A 23,498-nucleotide genomic window follows, 5' to 3' on the forward strand; every position below is an offset into this window, starting at 1 on the left:
GATTGATACTTATGATTTAAACTCTAAAATTCAAACTGGTAGTGGTTATGGACCAAGTTAGTTGTGGACGTGGGCTTGGGTCGGGTCGGACCCACCTTAGTGGTTGTTTGGATTGTCTTTAATTATGCTTTTGAAGTCTTCCTGAGATTGTTTCTGTTGGGCAGGGCTTTAGTTGTAAGAGCAATTGGGTTGGGCTTCAATATTTGTTTTAAACTCTTGTCCGGGCCTTCACATCGGGGATTTAATTAAAATAATTTAAAATTATTATTTTAAGTTTAATTAAATTATTATTGTTTTTAAAAAACTTTTCATAATTATATCCAAATTATGAACCAAAACATAATTAGGGATGATAATGGGTTGCCGATTTATTCATTTGTATATTCATATAATAAATGTTTAAAATATATATTATATTTATATTATTTAAATATAAAATTTTAATTTATTATAATTTAAAATGGGTAATTAAATTTTATTTTATTTTAAAATAATGTATTGGCCCCAACTAATTAACATCTTCACTTAGAAAGAATTTATTAATGCAGAACTCACTTTTGTGAGTAGCGAATTTAAGATAATTAATTATTTTTAAGTATAGATTTCGATCGAAGGGATCACATCACATTACATATCTTTATTAAAATTTGGCTAAGTATCAAACTCAATAGACTCTCATTACTAACAATAGAGAGTTCTGCTTGCGTGAATTCCACGTCGATTAAGTGGTTAACATGTAGTCATTTATTAAATTATTTAAAAAATTAATATTAAGTCAAATTATTTCAAAAATAATAATAATTTTAAAAAAATTTCATATTTTTCTCTTTTACCTGGAACATGTACCCCTGGCCATGGAGGTCCTATAGTTTCCATAGACTGAGAGATAGAGTGCCAAAGTGCTGTAAAAAGAATACTCTGTGCCTTCAAATGACTATATAAGTTATAAAAAAAATCTAAATTAATTAGATGATAATTAATATATACATGTCAATGATAAGATTAAATTCATTAATATTTCTAGAAACTCTTTTAAATATATATATATGCATAAATTTAATTAATTTTATTATTGTTAAGGGAGTAACATTTAATTTATTAAAATACTAATTTTATTGTTGATAACTTGATGTAACGTTTTGAAGACTATAAAAAACAATCAAAGAGAAGAGGGGGGGAGAGAGAATAATTGCTTTGATCGGATCATGACAGGTCTCATGGTTTCATGGTTGGAGGGGGGCATGGGCTACTGCTGTTGTCCTACAGTCTGCATTCTGCAAAGGGAGGGCATGTGCTAGCTCATTCTAAGCAGCATGATGCCTTTGGGCCCTATTTCCACAAAGAAGGACACATGTCCTAAGACGATAGTCTTGAACCTTGATCATTTTTCCTGGGATGTTGATATTGGCTTGAGAAGTAGGTTTCAGCCTTTGCTGGAACTGAGTAATTGAAAGACTATTTTACCTCTTTTCATATAACTCATTAATACACAAATATCATTATTATATTACTTTATTCATCCAAGTTTCGTTAACATCTAAGTATGTTAGGGTGTGACATAATTAACATCCATATATACAAAAATCTTTAGAACAGAACATTTTCGTAAATCATAAGAATTAAAGCTCTCTAAGCCTTCAACATGCAGCCATATATATATAGACTGTACATTTTGGGATCAAAGGCTTGATGAATGATTGGCATTGAAGTGGCAGTTAATGCCCTTAATGCAACTATTTGCTTAGCTGCAGGTACACCATGTAAGCATTATCTATCTATCTATCATAACACAATGAGATCAATATTATTATTATTATTATTGTTTTCTTGATAAAAGGGGTAAAGTTGGATAAATAAAGGATATATTATATACCCGGCCATTTGTTATTCCATTTTGTTCAATTCACGGCTTTACCTTTAAAGGGTAAACATAAGGTGTGTGTGACAATTTTGCCTGAAATTCAAAGGGTAGGGCAACTGAAATAGCGTTCATATATCCAATTCACTATGCTCGTAGACATATATATTTAAGACAACATCATTAGTATCTAAAGGCTAGTTCCACGTGGGTTTGTCACATGCCACTTCCTGATGATCATTAGAGATCTGTGTTTGAAAGGGATGATGACTCAGCCCTTCCATTCCATGCTGCCGGCGCCGGCGCCGGCCGTCCATATCTTCATACTCCATCAACCCTTGGCCCTGAACTCCTCCATGAAAGCTCCTCCCTCCGATCCCCAGAAAATCAACTGTCATCCCCTCGACATCGTGACCCACAAATCTTGACAACCCACTTAAACCAGCAGTACTGGTACTTATGGTTCTACTAGTATCATGCTCAACCTCCATGTTGTTCTCCAAGAATCCATGGTGCATGAACTGCCTGCTAAATGATCCGCCATTAATGACCCCTTCTTCATCACTCAGCGCTGCTGCTGCAGCCATGCTTGTGACGAAGCTGTTTTGGTTAATCCTTGGGGAGTTGATGTTACTGGTAGCGCTGGTTGCGGTTGCGCCCATTTGAGCCGCCTTCTGCAACAGGGCGGTGGCGGACATGGCCGGGGAGGGCAGGGCGGAAGAGGAAGGAGGCAGGATGCCGAAGATATTGGCGGCGGCGGCGGATGAGAAGATGCTTCCGGCCATATTGTTCGAGGGTTTTGGAGGTATAATATTAGGAATTATGAGCTCATGCGGATGGGGAAGAGGCGGCTTTAGCTGCGCGATGAATTGATGATGAGGATCGGGGACTTGGATGGAGGAGGCGGCGGAGGCAGTGGTCATCGCAGCCATCGGCGAGGGGGGCGTGGACGTGAGCTCTGGGGCATGGCCCAGTATGTTGTTGCCGCTTTCTTCCAGAGTGTGGCCGAGTCGGCCATGTTTCAGTGCTTGGCTATTCTCCTCGGCAAGGGCATCGCAGAAGGCTCTGTGAGTGATGAAGCTATCTCTCCTGTGGAAATTAATTAATCCTCACATTAATGATACAATTTCATGCAAAAAAAAAAAGGTTACAAAATTAATGACAAAATTAAATTAAATAGTTTCTATGTGACCCTCTAACTAGAGAACATATAATAATATTATTTTTATAAATATTTTCCATATCTATTAACTTTAATTTCCTAAGCGAAAGGGACATCTGCCCACCTCATCTTGAATTTTTACTACTTGTGTTGTAAACTGATTTTTTGGTGTTTAGCAGCCGTGACAAGACTTCAAGAAGAAGAATTACACTTTATTAAGGGCAAATAGTCAAACTTGGACTACTACCCAAGCCAGCTAGCCTACCACTTAAAATAGGGAATCTTCTATTAAGGATAGGATGGATAAAGAAATTAAAAAAATATATATTCGTGTAATGTATGGTTATAAACATTTCATTATCACATCATCAACCCTTAATTATTTTTCACAAGGTAAATAATTATATTGCATAAATTAACAGTCATAAAACCCTTAATGGGTATAGTGGTTCTATATATGAGTTATCACATCATCAACCCTGCACGTTTAAAAGTGATTAATGCGTTGTTAGCGACACCAAGGAAGAAACAAAAAAAAAAAAAAGTAATGTTTATAAGATCGAAAAAAAACCTGGAAAAGATGGTGCCACAGTCACACTTGTATTCCTTGGTGCCACAGGTCTTTGAATGAGCTTTCCAGTCGGATTGCACAGCATATTTCTTTGAGCATTTGTCACATTTCCATTTCTTCTCGCCGTGTTTTCTGGAATAATGCTTCTTGATTCCGGTGAGGTCTCCGAGCGCCCTCGCAGGATTGTGGTGGACGCAGGAGGTTTCAGGGCAAACGTAGACCCGTTTGCGGATCTCGGAGCTGGTTCTTTGCTTGAGCTTCCATGGCAGATTGTGGCCTCGCCGGTGCAGCTGCAGGTTCTGGTCTCTCTGAAACCCTTTGTTGCAAATTTCACACACAAACCTGTTTGTTGCCATGAGGGTTTTGGGGGATAGAGCAATGACTTCTGCATTGGGATCTGCTTTCATCATAAATTAATTCCCATGCATTAACACTTACAGAAAATTAAATTAATTCACCAATTAAACAAGAGAAGAACATAGTTAATTAGTGACAGTTAATAATTAATTGGGTGTTTCAAGTGAGATTAATTGACTGATTATAATGAATGAATTCCAATGGAGCCAAAGAATTTTAAGAAAATTAATAGAAAAATTGAAGCAAAACCGAAGCAGTAAAATGTTGTGTGGACTGCTCTAATTGCTTGCTAAGAAAGATTTGAACATTAAATGTTGATTTGATATTGCTAATTCAATTTTATCAGGCATTAATGTCTGACCCAATATCTTATATATATTAATTTGCTACGCGTTGATGAACAGTATGCATATTGTGTTGATTAATTAACCTAAATTCAGAGAGAGAGAGAGAGGAAACTACAGATATTCCATGCACAAGAATATGTGATTCCCTTTGCCTGAAACAGTTAAACACAAAAATAAAGAGAAAAGGGAGAGGGGCACAAGGCAACAGTCCAGTGCAATAATTGAAACCCCAAGCCAATAATTGAACTTGGCCTCCAACAATCTACAACCCAATAATTATCCTTTTCAAAAGATCAATCCCATTTTAGATCAACCAAGTATTCTCAAAAGCAAAACAAAGACAAAAGGCTCATCAAATCCTACTTTCTGCATGGCCGCTCCTTTTCATTATTACTATATCTATATTTCTTTCTGTGTGCTACCAAACAATCTTGATTTAATTTCCCATTCTCTTCAATCACCTGCAGGTCTCATGATTTTAACTAAGACCCATTTAATTGTTGTCAGTAGCTAGATTCGCTTTGGAGAATGGAAACTTAATTACCCACCCCTCCCTAAAATGTGTATAATTTATCAAAGAAAATTAAACATCATCAAGAACTATTGGGAAATTTTCAAACTTGAAGTTAAATTTCTTATTGGTTCTGGATAGATCTGATCAACAGGAAGTGCTTAACTGATCCACTGACAGCAAGAACTAAAATAAAATAAAAAAAGCAAAATTTACATATAATTAGAAGTGCTTGGGCATAAAACAGTAATTGACGATCAAAAGGTACTTAACCTGGAGTTCCTGGTAATCTTCTTCTCTTCTCAGCTGCTGCGGGCTGCTCCTGCTGCTGCTGTTTACTGGATCCATTGCTGTTATTGCTTGCGCTGGAACAAGAAGGAGCCATGGCTGAGCCATCCAAATGTTTAAATACAAGCTTCTGTTGCTGCTGTTGATGATGAACTTCTGTTCCACAGATGATGCCAGAGGAGAAGCTCCCGCCATCACCTGAGTTGTTGGACATTGAAAGATAGAAAAAATTATTAAAAAAAAAAAAGAAAGATCAACTTTTTGTCTTTCTTCTCTTTTCTTTTTCAAACTCCTTTTATTGTTTCTTTCTGATCTCGTTCTTGTTCTTGCTGCTGATCCCTAAATGGCACTCTCTCTCTCCCTGCCTCCCTCTCCCCACCCCCACACCCCCCTATTGTTTATTCTTTTGTGTGGACATGAACCTTGGCATTTGCTGTTCCCAGAGGAAGACAAAAACCAGGGAATTCTCCTTCAATTCTGGGCAAGATAAGAGTTTCTTCTACCTTATGACAGGAACACAAGAAAGAAACAGGTTCTCTTGTTGGCTTTGTATTGAGAGAATATATAATATTATATGTTTGCTTATGAGACCATTAGGTGTTGCTATCTATCCATATATCTATATATATGCCCCTAACTTTCACGGAAATTTAGGAATTGCCATCGTCTTTGGCAAAAGTATTTTCTCATTCTTAAGACATCACATTATTATTTAACTTAAACTAATTACGTGCTATTACGCAATTCTAATAAAGGTAAATTTGTAATTATCATTGACTACTCATTATAAAAATAAATTTTTAACACATGATAGCATGTAATTAGTTTAAAACACGTACGATAAGATAATCGCAAAGACTTCTTATTTTATTGTCTTTGTCCCATTTCACAGAGCTATCACCACACAAGATGGTCACTTGCACAGTTTTCCCAGCTTACTGAACTGTTAATTTGTCATTGCAAGTAAGGACAATTGCATGTTTGGAGCCTTTTTTGTTCCCATGAAAGTAAAATCAAAGAGCAGTACTGGGTGTACTGCTATATAGGAAGCTCCCCTAAGGGCCAAAAGCCAAAAGGGTTTGCTGTGAGGGGATGAAGTGATGGTTTTGCATTGGCTTGTTGCACGAGAGGAAAATACCAAAGATTCATACATATACATGTGTGTGAGCCAAAAGGCATCCTTTGTTGTATTTAAGTTCAAGAAAATTAAGAAAACTAACCCCAAAAAATAAAGAGAAATATCTAGGAAGTTTCATGGGTACGTACTTGGTTGGACAAGGTTTGATTAGCTTTAATAATGATTGGCTAGGTGAGATATTAGGGTTTTATTGATTAGTTTTAACATTTAACATTTAATCCAATCAAAATTTAACACTTCACTTGAGTTACTCCAATACGTCTTTTTCCCCAGCTTTAATTAATTTTATCTTTATTATCATTGTTTAGTCTTACCCCATTATTTTGAGCCAACATTTGAAATAAAAACACAAAAAAAAAGTCTTGAAAGCAATGTTGGGTCTACATAAGATGCTTTCATGCTTGAAAAAGAAGAAAAATTAGACCCTTGTTCTTGTCATCTTTTTTAATTTTTCTTTCAAATGTGGATGATAGCAGGAATTGGCATAATTTAATTTAGGGCTGGCCACTTGACAAATAGACAAAAATGTATTAGTTAATGGAGACCAACAAAAATTATAATTGTTTCTGCATGTAGCTTTGTCTTCATTAGTATATTTAATATCAAAAATTAAAAAAAAAAAAACCAATTCAATAGAACCGTTGTATAGTGTAAGATTTAATTAAATGTGTTGTTGCGGCCGGCGTGATTGTAACATGATTTCCTTTTTCCGATGCTAGTGGAATTTCCAAAACTAGTGGGGTGGCCAAGTCGAATATTTTGAAAGTTGAGGGGTAATTTGGGAATCTCGGGTTAACTTTGGGCGGCCCCACAAAACCATTTTATGTCAAACATTGCTGGCAGGCGGGCGCTTGAAGTTGCCGGTTTGTCCGTTTCTCATGATAATTACTCGGTGGAGCCCCTTCCCCAAAATACCCTCCCCCCAAGTCCGAAACCACAAAAGTGACACCGAGAGCGATGCCACCTTGGACGTGTAAAGTGACCGAAAGGCCCTCGTCAGTCACGGGTGTGCGCTACGGGGAATCCTCCTCGAAAACGACCAGACAGACGGCCATGCCGAGACGCTCCCCCTTCACGTGTGCGGTGTACTTCTCCAAAGACCAAGGGCCTTTTGGTGACTTCACACCGTGTTTAATTAATACAAATATATAATATATTAATATAAAAATGGTGTTACCCGTTAGTTAGCGTTTAGAATGTTTTTCAATCCAAAATAATTAAAATAAATTTTAATTTTTTTTTAAAATGCACTAAATATACATCAATTTTTTTCTTATTTATAAGATCCAAAATATGTTCATCTCGAAGGAAAAAAAGATAACCATATCTAAAAAAATGTCAAATAAGAAATTATACAATTTTTTTTAAAAAAATTATCAAATAAATTTAATAAACACATTAAGAAAGATAAAAATTTGAAATACTTTTCGTATCTTACATTTTTTAATATATATCTTAATTAACAAATATCATCTACACGTAGCATTATTTTAATTTTAATGTGGTTATCAGTTACATTTTCCATGCATGGGTTGAGCCTTAATTCTCTGTTTGGCTAATTAAAAATGGAAATAAGATGTTTCAGGACATAGATTAATTGGTAAAGAAAGAAGCGCTAATGTGTTATTTTTTAAACCCTTAGATTCCGTGTTCGAGCTCTACTAAGGGGAGAAACTCAGCAACCAGGGATTATCTGAAAAATTGAAAAAATGTCATATCGTTCTCACGTCAGTGGAAAGAAGATAAGAATAGAAATTGACTGTTGGGTTCCCTGATTTACATCTCTTGCTAGAACTGTGGGACCAAGTAGTAAGAGGCGCTCGTGATGGTATGTTAACAAGAAAAAAAAATAAAAATAAGATTGAAACCATTGGTGTAGCTTTCAAGGCTATTGGTACAAAAATATATTGTAATAATAATATTTAAAATGGACAAGTTGTTCATATGACATGATAGGGGGCATGGAAATGTGTTAAAGAAGCAATGAATTGTTATAATATATTGTTGCTATGAGTAGATTAGGATGAGTTAGATGAGATTGAAGACTGCAATATTTTGCTTATTATTATTATTTGTTACGAATAACGCATGGATAATGGATTGGTTGCTTCCAATTCAACAAATGAACTCAAGTGATATAGGGGTTCAAAGTTCCAAAATACCCTCCACGACAGCTAATAGGCCATCTATTTCAAATACTCACACATTAATTTTCAAATAATCATCATGATTGTAGCAATGATCATGCTTAAGCCCACACCAAAAACATAAATCCATTTATTTAATTGCTTGCTTGGATACGTTTAGGGGCGTAACTGTCTCCAATGGGTGGGTCTTCTTCATTAATTAATTTTATTTAAAATAAGCTTATAAATAAAATTAATTGAAACTATATATTTACGTCTGTACCCCTGTATCCTAAGTACTAGGAAGAAGTTTCCTAGCCTCTGCTTCCCCATGCTTGCTGATGAGACTTCATCGGCATCAATGGCCGGGAACCGTGCAATGAATTAGCGGTCTTCAATGAGCCACCAAAAAGTGTGTAACTTTTTCCTGTTTATTGGCACGTCTTCCTTCCTATTCAAAAAAAAATAATGATTGGACGAGAGTTCGTAACAATAGAAATGGTTTCGATGATTAGTTCATCGGGAGATGATTGACATCTACAAGTATTTCAAAATTTAAGTGAGAAAATAAGTTAGTAAAGTATTAGTAGATTAGAAGAGAATATACTTGAGCTCTCAGCAAAGACGGATCCAAGCAGGTAAGATGGGCTAAGCTGGACAAAATTGAAGATGAGCTGGACTAAATTCGATGATTAGTTCATCGGGAGATGACTGACATCTATAAATATTTCAACGTTCGTTAGAGAATAAGTTAGCAAAGTATTGGTAGACTAAAAGAGAGCATACTTGAGTTTTTGGAGAGAACTGATTTATATATAGGGAAGAGAGATCCTTTTATATGCATGTGTCGTGCATTTATAGGGTAATGGAATTAGATATCTGGTACTGATAGAGCTCTCAGATGATAGCATGGTACCAACGAAACTCTCGTTAATGTGGATGAGATCCACTATTAATAAGTATGAGATCTTGAGTCGATGCAGGAATACCCAACATGTAACTAAAATGATGTTGTTACAAGCTAGCGTAGGGCTAGGATCAAGTCAAGATTGGGCTGAGGATTGGGCCAGGGTCAAAATTGGGCTGTGAGTCGAAGGGCAAGATTGGGCTGGTACGGTTCAAAGAGAATGTGTTTAAAATTATGCAAAAGACAGAGACGTAAAGATCGAAGGTAGAAGAAGAAATTTATGATACATAAAGATATCAATACTTTATATTATATAAAAGATGGATTAGTACACATTGGAGCGTCCGTAATTTCAATTTGGTAATACTTTGGGCTGGGCCTGATGCGGCAGTTGGAAATTTGGCACTTGGTTGCCACTTCCAAGCTAACAGTTCAGAGGGGCAATTAAGAATGCTCCGTATATAGGAAGGACTGTTGGAAGTGTTTCGGCCGATGATTCTGAACGCATTGGCAATAATTGGGCTGGGCCCTCTGTCTCTAGCCATTCACGTCAGATAAAAACCTCCATTGATTGGTCATCATCCGAAAGGAGGGGTCATGCTAGAGTTATCATTTCAACTTATTTGCAGGGGCACACTGTTTCACAACTTGAAGCATTTTTGTTACTAATTTTCTTATTATTATGTTTTATATGTAGATGGGGATGGTTCTCAAATCTAACACCACATGTTATTAAATTAGGTTTCCTAATTTAATCTCTATTTAAGTCAATAAAAAAAATAATTTCATAAAGACAAGAGTTGAGATTAAACTCATTGTACTTGGGAGAGAGTCTTCTTATAAGGTGACTAGAGGCAATGTATTCAAAGTGGCCTTTGAGATCTTTAAGCTCATATCCCATGAATTTCAGGAGAATTTTTCAGATCTAATGAGGATGAGATTAGATTCTCTCCATCGACCCCAAATTCTTGAGAATGTATTTAAATTTGAATCTTCATCCTAACCCTAAGATGTGTCTTATTCTAGAAGTTGAGACTTATCTCTCAAATTTGGTCAGAGGAGACAACACATAATTTTGCACGTGCCAAGTTTGGATGGGCTTTTTTGGATGGACATTTCAATAATTTTGCACTGCCACATCAATAAATTCTCCCTCATTGTTGATGTTCCCTTAGGGCCCGTGTAGACCAATTTGTGGATGGTAAGAGACCAAAGCCAATCAAAATTCTAAGATATTGGCAATGTCCTCTACTCTACTAACTAAGTTTTAGTAGTTACCTTATTAACATTTTCATTTTTTAAATTCAACGTAATATATTGCTTAAGATAAGGTAAGTATCTTTGAGATCGAGAGAATCTAACATTAGTCGTTGATCGGGCCCAAGAAAGTAGTTACTCACCGGTAGGCTACCCAATCCTGCCCTATGCTGAGGTTCGCAGCACTCTTGTACACAACACGACCGAACCGTGGCTTGTAATGCAGGATGTATCTTAACATTTTCGACTCTTGTCATGATTTATTTAACGGTAGAAGTTTTTGAAAAAACGGCGGAGATGGAGCTGATCTGCCGCCATGGAAAAACGCGCACCCCACCCATCTCCCTCCCAGTCAATGCTTTAGAGATTACTCAACCGTTGTTCGCTTTTCGAGCCTTTCCCGGCTTCCCACACGAGATTCGCGCCTTCTTCAAGTTGCTAATCTCTATTACAAAACGAGAAATTTGTGGGTTTTGAAGCTTAGGATTTACTCTAAAGCTGAAGTTGTGGCTGGTTCTAAGCAAAGTTTATCATTGTTTTTAGCGTTCCTGAAAACCCAACTTGCAGTTTCGATTATATCAGATCTAAACCACTGATATTAAGCTGAGTCAGGGACCTGATTTTGCAGAGACCAGAGCTTGGAATGAGGAATTAGGCAAATGATTCCAACACGAGGTTGAATTTCTGTTAATGAGTAAGCTTGAAACCTTCATGTTATTGAAGAAGCTTCATACTTTGTTGTATATGTTGTAATTAGTTTAGATTCATGGTCAGCAGATGTGAAAGTTGAATTTCTTGTTAGCAATCTGAGAACATTTTCTGGTCTACCCTGATTAGGTTAACATCTCTAAGGTTTGGAAGTGTGAAATCTTGGTTATCAGCCGCCATGAGAAGACCATGCTTCCCAAAATTCAGATTGGGCAGGATAATGGGTTTTCTTCAAGTTGTTTTGGGAGGGCTTGTTATAATTGTAGGCAGTATGAGTCTGTTCAAATTCTACTCTGCAGGCTTCTTCCTGCACAATGAAGATATATGCCGCCATTTCTATGGTGCGAAGGACGTTTCTTATGAGGGTTTTGAATCTTTTGACGTACAAGCATTGACTGCTCGGGTTGAGGAAGTGCTCGATAAGATGGAGAGCTTGCAGGTCAAGCTCGAATCCACTGTAAAAGATTTGGAGAAGAACAAGGATTTGTTGGCGAAAACCAACATTTCAGGACCGCAGTACAAGAAATTTCTAGAGGAGGAGGTAATTCAACCTCTGTATAGAGCTCACATTGGTCTCAGACAGATACGGCTGCCCAAGATGGAAGGGATCAGAAACGGGACGAGCTGGAAAGAGGAACCTTTGATCAACTCCTTCGTGATTGAGGAGATCAGGAAGTATATAACCCCAAAAGAGAACAGAAATGAGAAGGTCAATGTATATGGGGCAGAGAGGCTATACAACACTATAGGGCATTCATGTGTCTTGATGAAGAAGGAATTAGAAGAGTACATGAATTATGATGTTGGTTCTTATTGTAAAGATGATTGGAACCTTGCCCAGAAGCTTATGATTAATGGATGCGATCCATTGCCCCGAAGGCGGTGCTTGACAAGAGCCTCTAAGCTCTATCAGAAGCCATACCCCATCAACGAGTCCCTATGGAAACTACCGGATGGAAGAAATGTTCGGTGGAGCAATTATCAGTGCAGGAACTTCCAGTGTCTGTCCAGCGAGAACCCTAAGAGGGGTTTTTCCAAGTGCACCGGCTGTTTTGAATTGGAGAAGGAAAAGGTTAGGTGGGTGACTAATAGTACTACTGCTACTACTCTACCTGTAGATTTCCTGCTCAAAGACGTTTTGGCAACTAAACCGGGGGAGATAAGGATTGGGCTGGATTTTGGAATTGGCACAGGGACATTTGCTGCCCGGATGAGGGAACAAAATGTTACAATCATCTCAACTGCTCTAAACCTAGGGGCACCTTTCAGCGAGACTTTTGCGCTTAGGGGTTTAATTCCCTTATATGTGACACTCAACCATCGTCTTCCATTCTTCGATAACACCATGGACTTGATCCATACAACAGGGCTTATAGACGGCTGGATCGACCTGCAATTGCTGGATTTCATCCTGTTTGATTGGGACCGGGTTCTAAGGCCTGGAGGGCTGTTATGGCTTGATCGTTTCTTCTGTAATAGAAAGGACCTAGATGATTACACGTACATGTTTCTGCAGTTCAGGTACAAGAAACACAAGTGGGCTATCGCTGCTAAATCCAAGGACCAAGTTTTTCTTTCTGCAGTGTTAGAGAAGCCTCCTAGATCTCTATGACAACATGCCCCTCCATTTTCCGTGTCTTGCTTCTAATTTGTATGGGAAGATAAACATAATCTGCAAACAAGATTGAATTAATTTCAAAGTCTTATCAAATTCATCTTCTGTTTCCACTTCTCAGACTGCTGACTATAATCTCGATTCTTCTCCAACCTTTTGAATCACATGTTACAGTTTTAAAATTTATAATTTGAATTGTATCCATTCTTTCAACTTTGGTGTCTTTACATTGGATTTTTACTTTTAACTAATCTACAATCATATCAATGCTTTTGTTATTGGTACAAGTTGGCTCAGATCTGCATAGCTGGTTATTATTCTGAGAAGAACTGTTCCCAGAAATCCAGCTATCTTTGTAAATAAACAATGAAGCAAACAGTCGCTTGCTTTTCTAAGGATGAAGTTTTTTTTTCCCTTTTTCTTGGCCAAACTTACATAAATCAAGAAAGAAACTGAGCAAAAACAAAAGATTAGTATGTAAAGGAGAGCTCTTAGGTCTAAACCTCTAATCTTTTCTTGTAGTTTCATAATTGAATCAGAGATGATCTCATCGGATGCCTAAAGTGGATAATATTGAAGCTATATATATCAAGATCAAATTGTATAACTTAGCTAGAATTTAAGTATATTTGAATTACTGTCCTCAAAAGACTTTCTGGGTTCTAGGGGTTTTCAAGATCTCTTTATTGATTTGCACCCAAAACCTATTTGTTTATTGCATTTCTTTAATGCCTCAACAATGCTGGGAACCCTAAAAAAGTTCTGAACCCTAGATGTGTCAATCAGAGAGGCTGTCCACATATCTTTATATTACATATATTTAAGGTTATGTACCTTCCATTTCATGCACAAGCATATGCCCACATATCTAAGCGATTATTTATACTATCAAAATCCTGATTAAAAGCAAATTTATGGGATCCAAAAGAATGTTTCTTCTTCATCTTCTTCTTGTGTTTTTCTTTAAGTAATATATATTAGAATAAGATTGTTTTTAAGAATTTGGTCGGGATATTAAATCAAAAAAGGGAGAGATTTACGGTTTAATGGTTAAATCAAAATATATTTTTATAATATAAAATAAATATATATTGATTAAAATTATGAAGTAAAAATCTAAAAATATAAAATTCATCATATAAGAATTAATATATTTAAAATTTTATTAAATAACACTGATTTTCGTACAGTTAAAAAAAATTTAAACAACAATATTAACACAAATTCATGATGAAAATAAAATAAAAATTATGATAAAATATCTAAATTAAACAAAAAAATATTCATAAATTAACAAAATGATAAAGAATATTTAAATAATACAAATGACCTCTATTCAAATATCTCAAATTATTATTATATTTTTAATATATAAAAATAAAATACAAATAAAAGGCAAAAGTTAAAATTAAAAGTTCAAAAAGTTTAGTTCGATTAATTCGTCATTTCAACCAAGGTTCTTATAATAAATCAGTTGATTTTTCAACAAACAATTTTTTGTCACGAATTGAATTGGTTTCTTGGTCAGTAATTGGTCTAATTTTATTTTCAAAATACTAAAACAAGTAATTTAGCTAATATGACATTACAAAATAAAGAGATCTAAAAGCTGCAATCTTAAAGATCAACACACAAACCTAAAACCCAAACCGACAGCAATAACAAAACAACCATAACCAAGCGAGAATAAAGACAATTAACAAATAAGGCAAAATTAAACTTAATACATCTGTTCATTAAATCAACTAGCATTAGAACACAAAGTCACCCGCAAGGAAGATAGGATCCAACATCTGCTCAAAAGAGAACTCAACTTTAGTATTAATTAACAACCCAGAGTACCTTTCAATTACAATCCTCAACCTAAAGAGCTATATATGGACAAACCAATTATATTGAATAACAATGGATTGAAGTCTATGAGAGGAGCTGTATCAGATCAATTTGAAGCTCACGTTAGGGTTGTAAATGAGCATGATGGGTCAATGCAATCACTCATAATTATGATAGGCCAGTGCTATGTTGGTTTTCATTTTAATTCTTTTTGTTGGATCTCCTAATTAATTTACAATCTTAAAAATCTTTTCTTGTAATCGTTAACTACGCTACCTTTATAAGTACTACTTAATGTAAAATAATTAATTATCCTTTGTGGTAATCTTCTGATTGGTGGCCTGGAAGTATCTCAATATCTCATAATTTACTTAGTGAAGTCATCCATTTAGGTTGAACTTTGAGTGGGATGGCCATACAGCATATAAACCTAAAAGTAATCAACTATATGCCTAATTAAGCAATGAGATGCTGCTAAATATTTAACCATTCAAAGGATGCCTTGGTGCTAACATTTACAATTAACGGAATGAGCTACCTCACAGGAGCCACAGAACCTATCACTAATTTAAAAAAAAAACACACACACACACACACACACATAGAGTAGCTATATATATATATATATTAATTCTTTTTATAATCATAATTAATGTATCTGAGCTAGAGGGAAGAACATCTTCATGACTTGATTGATACCTAACAGTGATTTAAAATTATAGAGGAAACCTTTTGCCGCCAAAGGGAGTGACAAATCCTCAAAGTAAGCCTAAATATGAGATAATAATTAGCACTAAACTAGGGTTTCTAGTGGTCGATTCTTAATTAATTTCTAGATTTATTTATTTATTTATTTATTTTTTGTTGGGTTGATCCATCTCTAAACATGCAAACGTGCACAAATTCAGTCCATTCGTTTAAGTACGGGCATAGGTTAGATTAATCAAATGTAGACATATATGTTGGGAACATTAAAAGTTGAAGATATATAGTTGGGAATTGAGGAGGGGTGGGGGGACCATTTAATTTGTACTCCTATGAACTATATAAGCCTTAATTACACAAAACCAGGCTGCTTGCAAATTAGTGGATTTGTATTGATCCCTTCCTTTTGGGTACATATATAAATTAGTTAATTAATGTGCCTCATGGAATACACATAGATTTTGGGTAATTTGTTAGTTAATCCAAAACTCAAAAACTTAATTAGAACTAGGTTAACCATACTCCGTTCTTACCACGTGATAGTCCTATAGTTTCTTTTGACCTAACTTTATGACCTGAGATAAAAAAAAAATTAATGTATGTATGTATAAAAGCATGTTCCACTATTAATTAGCTCATTTAAATTTTTGAATTTTAAATGTTTACGTTGTGGAACCCTAATTCTCTTGTTCCTCATTGTTATATGCTATAAATTAGAGCCTTCAGTTGCCTTTGAAATTCGTTCATTTCAATCGGGCATTTAGACTTAATAATTTCATGTGACGATCATCATGACATATCGGAACTTATTATGTATATGCATATGCACATGTGCTTGTGTGCTCATTTTCTCTCCTTTTTTTTCCTCATTTAGTATCAAGTATATAATTATAAAGTGAGTCTTACCAGCCAAACATCGAGGTGTGTTGGAGAAAGCCTGCTAGATTAGAGAGACATGGCTGAGGAGTATGATAGCTTGCTGCCCATTGCCAACGTGGGTCGGATCATGAAGAAAATCTTGCCACCAAGTGCCAAGGTTTCCAAAGAAGCCAAGGAGACGATGCAAGAATGTGCATCTGAATTTGTAAGTTTTGTCACCGGGGAGGCAGCTGACAAGTGTCACAAGGAGAACCGCAAGACGGTGAATGGAGACGACATCTGTTGGGCTCTCAGCTCGCTAGGGTTTGATAACTACGCCGGGGCAATTGTCAGGTACTTGCATAAATACAGGGAGTTTGAAAGAGAGAGAGCAGCAGCAGCAGCAGAAGCATCAAACCAAATTAACAAAGCCACTACAACTACTACTACTACTACTACTAGCCAACAAGACTGCACAGATCATAAGGCCGCCTCATCAAGCTCTGAAGATGATCAACATGATCAATTGGAGTTCTTCAGTGTTCTCCAAAAGGGAGTTACTTCCTCCTCAAAGTCTTCTTCAAATCCTGAACCTAACTACCAATAATCAAGCTGCTCATGAACAAAGATATATATATATATATCTATCATCAGGTTTTTCTTCTTTGTCTTCTTTGTTTGTATTGAGCTTGGGAAGAATTAATGTTACTGAACATGAGAATGGACAGTTTGGCTTGTGATATTTGGATCTAGAGGGGTTGTGATGAGAGACTCTCTCTCTCTCTCTCTCTCTCTCTCTCACACACACACACACACACATTTGCATTGCATTGTTCCTCTTGCCTCACTGGAACTTCTTCTTCCACTGTGATATATTAATATTTCTCTTCATATATATATGTACAACCATGATGGCTCTTTGTTTTTCTCACATCTGCTTCTTTTATAACTCGTAGTGTAGGGCTACCCTTCTCCTTTGTTTCTTGCTCGCCTCCATTTGAGATGCTGATATATATATATATATATAGCTTAATTAAGAGCTGTGTTGATCTATATATGCTTTTAATTTCCTCTAATTGGCTTTGTGTTTCTTCTGATCTTCTTTTACACACAATTATTGATCTGGGGGATCCGACTAGATGGATTAATTATATACAAGATCAAAAGTTCTATTGCTAATTAGTTTCTAGCTACATATAAATCCCTCCTCCTCGGTAAATTAATTATTTGTAGAACCCTAGTCCAACAAGAGCTAGCTGTTCTCATATGTAGAACACATTCTGATCTAGTTTCCTCCCTGCAGTGATACAAGTGACAATAGCCATCTCTCTCCTTTCTCCCCATTAAACCCTACTCAAAACAGACCCGTTTATGTGCAGGTGTATAACCCATATTCAGCTGTAGAGTAGAGGATTTTTCTCATTTTAATACAAAATCAATCTCTCTCTCTCTCTCTCTCCCTCCCTCCCTCTTATTTGAGTTGGAAACCCTAGGCCAAAAAGAACAAGTTATAGATACACAAGCATTTTCTCATTGTAAAACAAGAACTACCCAACTCCTCGCCCCACCCCCCTCCCCCTCTCAATTGATATGTTTTTCTTAATAAGTGGGAGAGGACTCACTTTAATAAATATTAGGATTTAGGACTTTCTTTCTGAGGTTCATTAATGAGAATAAATTTTAATTTCTTCTGTCGGCGTTTCTCTAAATCAATCTTATCCTCCTCCTCCACCTTCCCTCGAACCCTCCCTTGTACACCTTTCCCCTTCCCATCTTGATTCCCGGTCCCATTTGATGGTTTGCCAGTTGATTCTCCACCAAGTGATTTAATTCCCCTTTAATAATTTCGCTTCTCTCATATCTTGCCCTCTTCTCCGACCCTTCCTGCAGTTCCCTGACCCCCACCTTCTTATCAAACCCTAAATCCTATACCACTACGTACTACACACACACAGCCCCTACATCATCTGCTCTTTGCCACAGTTCCAACTACAGCTCCCAGTTGTAGCACTATTACACTCAGTGGAGGCAGCAATATTCATGGAATTCAGGGAAGCTCCTAGGCCATTGTGCATTTTCATCTCTACCCCTATATATCTATAATGCCCTTCTTGGGGGCTTCTTTTTCTATTTTTCTGCTGTAAAGAGCCACTAGAAGGCAGTCATTGTATTTTTCTGCTTTTGCTCCATCATCAAAGAGGAGGAGAATGCCTTACCTGCTTGTTTCTTGTTTTTGCTTTTCCAATTTGGGCTCCGGCTTTTGTCTTGTATTGGGCAGTTTCTGTTGGTTTTCTTAATCCAAGTATATATATACATATGGTTTAGTCTTGTATGTGCTCTTCGGATCCTGAGCATTGTTTCAGTATATATATATATATATCTTTCAATTAAATCCTCATATTCAAATCATGGGATATATAACACCGACGACGTATCAACATCAGCCCAAAGAAAAAGACAGATCGAATTGGAAAATTCTCAACACCAGACTTACTTCAATTTGGTGGCTATTTTGTTGAATTAATTAATACATAGCAAAGTTTATGCCCCCTCGTATGTGCACCGATCTCTTTTAGCACAAGGCCAGTCTATACAGGACACCAAATATATATTCGCCAAATTCATATTTTTGCCATGTAATGTAATTTCACATTTTCTTGTATGGTTATTTGAACTTTTTATGGCCAAAAATATATTTATCTTCTTGAAATTTTAAGTTTTTTTTCTTATAAAACCCTAATATTTTTGTGGTTTTAAATGTACCCTTAAAACTTTGGTCAAAAGTATATTTACACCCTTAAACTTTTACATTTTTTTGGCTATGAAACCCTAAATTTTTTGTAGTTCTAAATGTGCCCCTAAACCATGCAAAATCACAATAGTCGCTTATCTAAACACGTGTAATGTGGCCCTGATTCACTTATTGGCCAATGTGTTTAAATGAGTGATTTTATAAAATTTAATGGCACTTTTAAAACTACAAAAAATTTAGGGTTCCACAAGAAAAAATATAAAAATTCAAGAGTGTAAATATATTTTTGACTAAAGTTCAGGAGTATATTTAAAACCACAGAAAGTGTAGGGTTCCACAAGAAAAAAACGTAAAAGTTTAGTAGCATAAATATGATTTTTGCCAATTTTTTGTTATTTCGATTACACGCATGTACTTGTATTTTATAATCAATTTAAATCTTATATTTGACATTTTTTCGTGTAATAATCTGAATTTTTTATTATTTCGATTACACTTGTACCTATATTTTTAAGTCAATTTAATCTTTTTATTTTGATGTATAAAAAAAAAGATTAAATTGACTACTCTTACGTTATTTTTTTTTTACATATTAAAATATAAAAATTAAATTGACTCAAAAATATAAATATAGATATATAATTGAAATAACGAAAAGTTTGAATTATTATAAAAAAAATTAAAATATAAGAATTAAATTAACTTCAAAATATAAGTTAAGAATATAATTAAAATAATGTAAAATTTGAGTAACCACATAATAAGTATAAAAACATGAATTTACCCAATATATATATTCATAAATGGATACTGCGGATAGGGATTAATTCTGTTATCCCCAGAACCTGGGACCATATAAATAAATAAAGTATAGGGCACGTTCCCATATATATATTTTACTGCGGAGACTGGATCCCACAATCTCCCATGAAAGAAGAAAGATATTGGGCTATCATCCCGCAGGTAGTAAAAAATAAAAAGGAATAATGGCTATTGGCTGGCTGATCATCTCTCTCTCTAATTAAACTAGCTAGGGTTCCAGCTGATGAGACATCATCTATATTTGGGACCACTTCTCCAATACATTTGATTCTCTCTGCCATATATATTTTCTTAATTTGCTAGCTAGCTAGCTAGCTAGTGGAAATTTTGTTAAAACATCTATCATCAGTATCGTCTCTCTCAAACATAAATATTGCAGCCATCCTAACAATTAGGATGATATCAGATGAAGAACTTAGGCTAAATATATATATATATGTATGAACATCAATGCTATATATGCAGCTCTCATATTAATTCCATTACTATGACCCATCATAACACCTGTCAAAAAGTTGAATCAATACTTCACGAATATAAAAATATTATTTAGATACAAAATTTTAACACTTAATATGACATTCTAACATAAATAGTTAGTTAATCGCCAATAATTATTCACTAACCGGTGATTAGTTACTCACTATATAGTGAATAATCACCAACAATAAAACGGCCATTCATAGAGTGTTACACAATGTCAAAACTCAGTGTGCAAATAACATTTAAATATTTTATATTGTTTTCCTGAGTTCAAAACTTGTCCCACTACCAGTGGTGATGCTCCGTCTGACAGAGATTCTACAATTAAAAAATATTTTACAATGAATATATACATACATATATCTTTATAATTCCTCTAAGGCAAGACTGCAAAAATGAGGGTATCTAGATCTAGACAAATTTGTGCCATTTATACTGAGTCAATTCATCTTTATCCTGAGGAACCCTAATAAAATTGATGTTATTCATACATAATTAGTTGCCATGGCAGCTGAAATATGCCAAGGAGAAACATATCGGACAATGTCTACAAACAAAGCCAAAATCATCTACTAGCTTCATAAACAACCATGGATATCAATTGGCAGGCAAGAGTTGCAGAGAAAATTGGGAGAATGCTTTCAACAAAGCGTTCCTTCAGATGATCTAATCTGCTAGATAGGGTGATACATGAATATGGACTACAAAGGGGCATTACTGAAACATATCAGATAAACCAGGGAGGCCGGAAATTTTTTTCAAAAACTATCAAAACTCAAAACTACTTGATTTACAAAGGCTTCTATAATACCCCAGCCATCGTCGACATCAGGTCCTACCCAATATCCTGATATTACTACAATACAATCACTTAAACTCGTATTAGAACCATGGGGAACAGATTCACAAAAATGTCCACAGAGCTTCATTTTATGGTGGTTACAGCTTCTAATTATCGAGTGTACGCTTCTATTTGACAAGTGGTGACCAATAAGCTTGACCGCTGCAAGTAGAAATTTAAATTTTCAGTTCAATGGAATATAAAAAAAAGGTCATGCTTGAATGTCCAGTGACAAAATGAAGACACATTATTGCATTTCCCACAGTAGTCAATTATTGGTTTGCCTTGTATGACATAAAAAACAAAGGATGATCCCATTTCTATTTGTAACTGGCACGAGGCAAATTTCCATTTTTATTTTGACAGTAAATTCCACCACTTTCTCCTCAGCTCCATACAGGATGATCCCAGTTCTACTTGTAACAAATTCATCCTAAAATTTGTGCCTAATCTACAGACAAAGATCAAAGGAGAAGAAGGAAATAAAGACAATAAATTTTGCAGTTTTTTATCCACAGGTCATTCAGAGGACCCTTTACTGCTTCAGTCTCTTCATGTCTCAGATATAAACATTATCAGGATTTTAGTCTCTTGATATACTCAGAGGGATCACTGACGACATCTCAGTCTCAATCATGCAAATCCACATGCATGATATGTCCAAAATCTAACAGCCATTTTTGATCATTCTATACAACACTTTAGAAATTTCAGATGAGTGGTCTTTAGGCCCTTTCAAGGATCAAAGGCATCTGTTCAAGTAGATTTAGTAAAATACCTTGTTTTCTAGTTTCTGGACTTGAAAGCCTTCCCGGAGTTGATCTACCTGAATATATTCCCTGCAGGCAATCCCATCAAACATCAATTACAGAAAATACCTACCAAACCACAAAATCATTTTTAGACAGTTGACTAGTAGTTGCTAGGAGACACCTATACTCTCGAATTGAAAATTTATGGTTAATTCAAAGAAACAACATGTGTAGTGAAATTTTTCCTCAACGTAAGTTGCATGGACACTTTGAAGAAATATACCCACCCCGGTGATAAGCAGATTTAGATAGGTCTTAGGGATATAAATGAGCTATAAGGCAAACTTCACGACCTTAATTATTAGATTCCCAGCATCAATGACTTGACAGGAAAATTTTGATGATAAGGGGGCAAGACAACCCGACAGATGCCCAAATTTTTTCATTGCAAGCATGATTTTGAGAAAAGAAAGCTCCAAGGAATTATATTACTTTCACTTCCAAAAGACATTTCCTTAATCCTTGTGAAGAAAATATGTTGGGTACCCTTGTTTTCTGGACCTAAGGCATCAAATTTGAAGCAGCTTTCAAACTGACATCTATATGAAACAATATAATTATGAGATCTGCAATGTTGCTAATTAACCTTGAACGATGAGAATTCATGTGATTCTCAAATCAAAGGTCTCCCCTCAACATTCAAATTTCAAAATCCATAAGTTCATCGTGTTCTTTTAGACAATATAATTGAATGAAGAGTGATCCAAGGACAGATTAGAGAAAACTCCTCAAAAACACAGGCTAAGCTTAGTCCCAATAGGAGAAGTCGACTAAATGGATTCTAACTAGCCAAATCATCTCTATTGCAAAGCCATTGTTTCCCATGTCATGCCTAAGAGTTCCAACCAAGATTTCTTTGGTCTTCCTCTACTTCTTTCATTCCATCTTCCTCTTTATAGGAATGCTTATTAGTCTTCTTCTCACAGGCCAAAACATCCATGAAAACAACAAGAGCATGGGTATTCTTTTTTTCTTTGTCTATCTTTTCCTTTCCTCACCCAATAGATGTCTAGAATTCACGTAGCCGACCCCACATAGTGGGATAAAGGCTAGATATGTTGTTGTTGTTGTTGTTGTTGTAGTGATTAATTTTTTAATAAGAAAAATCTGGAAATGATTATTCTAATGAAGGTAGAAAACAAGATAGTAACTAATCTCCAGAGCCAAGCACTGAGATAAAACAGCCAGTCAAATATTTGTGGCAAAAAGCTACAGAAACCCAACTTTCAGTTTTACAATAGCAAATTTTCAGGCTGTTATTTTATTTACCAAAAAAAATCAGGTTGTTGGGATAGCTTTAATTATCCAGTCTATACAATTCTTGCAATTCTATTCAATTAGATTCAGTCAAGCGAAAATGTGCCACCTGATCCAAATATCTGATTCTATTCAGACTGCCATGTCACATCAGTTTGTGATGCCTGGATGCAAAATCCATATAGCTGAAAGTACCGGACCAACACCATCCTCCAATGATTCGGAAATTGCCCAAGACTTTTTCTTCATTATACTCAAAGGTCAAAACCACTCCACATAACGGGATTAAA

At 35.5% G+C, this 23,498-nt stretch overlaps 3 protein-coding genes across 3 annotated transcripts; 2 read left to right on the plus strand and 1 right to left on the minus strand.

The window, feature by feature from the left end:
- Nucleotides 1-1,850: 1,850 nt before the first annotated feature.
- LOC127802548 (protein indeterminate-domain 7-like) lies at nt 1,851-5,638 on the minus strand. The gene is made up of 3 exons (XM_052338400.1): nt 5,080-5,638; nt 3,592-3,988; nt 1,851-2,947 (listed from the first exon to the last, which is right to left on the minus strand). The coding sequence occupies exons 1-3, from the start codon at nt 5,306-5,308 to the stop codon at nt 2,056-2,058; spliced, it is 1,518 nt and encodes a 505-aa protein (XP_052194360.1). The 5' UTR covers nt 5,309-5,638; the 3' UTR covers nt 1,851-2,055.
- Nucleotides 5,639-11,019: 5,381 nt separating this feature from the next.
- LOC127802540 (probable methyltransferase At1g29790) lies at nt 11,020-13,053 on the plus strand. The gene is made up of 2 exons (XM_052338391.1): nt 11,020-11,216; nt 11,360-13,053. The coding sequence occupies exon 2, from the start codon at nt 11,409-11,411 to the stop codon at nt 12,840-12,842; it is 1,434 nt and encodes a 477-aa protein (XP_052194351.1). The 5' UTR covers nt 11,020-11,216; nt 11,360-11,408; the 3' UTR covers nt 12,843-13,053.
- Nucleotides 13,054-16,142: 3,089 nt separating this feature from the next.
- Nucleotides 16,143-18,565, plus strand: LOC127802495 (nuclear transcription factor Y subunit B-4-like). The gene has a single exon (XM_052338330.1). The coding sequence runs from the start codon at nt 16,339-16,341 to the stop codon at nt 16,846-16,848; it is 510 nt and encodes a 169-aa protein (XP_052194290.1). The 5' UTR covers nt 16,143-16,338; the 3' UTR covers nt 16,849-18,565.
- The last annotated feature ends 4,933 nt before the right edge of the window (nt 18,566-23,498 follow it).

The sequence above is a fragment of the Diospyros lotus genome, chromosome 5, assembly GCF_014633365.1.
Source record: "Diospyros lotus cultivar Yz01 chromosome 5, ASM1463336v1, whole genome shotgun sequence".
NCBI classification, from domain to species: domain Eukaryota; kingdom Viridiplantae; phylum Streptophyta; class Magnoliopsida; order Ericales; family Ebenaceae; genus Diospyros; species Diospyros lotus.

What these genes read in the sequence shown, in the direction of transcription:
- LOC127802548 (XM_052338400.1), bottom strand. Translation starts at nt 5,308, where the DNA reads ATGTCCAACAACTCAGGTGATGGCGGGAGCTTCTCCTCTGGCATCATC. An exon ending in AAGATTACCAGGAACTCCAG is followed by an intron (nt 3,989 to 5,079) that starts GTTAAGTACCTT and finishes TGATGAAAGCAG; the next exon opens with ATCCCAATGCAGAAGTCATT. An exon ending in TGTGGCACCATCTTTTCCAG is followed by an intron (nt 2,948 to 3,591) that starts GTTTTTTTTCGA and finishes TAATTTCCACAG; the next exon opens with GAGAGATAGCTTCATCACTC.
- LOC127802540 (XM_052338391.1), top strand. Translation starts at nt 11,409, where the DNA reads ATGAGAAGACCATGCTTCCCAAAATTCAGATTGGGCAGGATAATGGGT.
- LOC127802495 (XM_052338330.1), top strand. Translation starts at nt 16,339, where the DNA reads ATGGCTGAGGAGTATGATAGCTTGCTGCCCATTGCCAACGTGGGTCGG.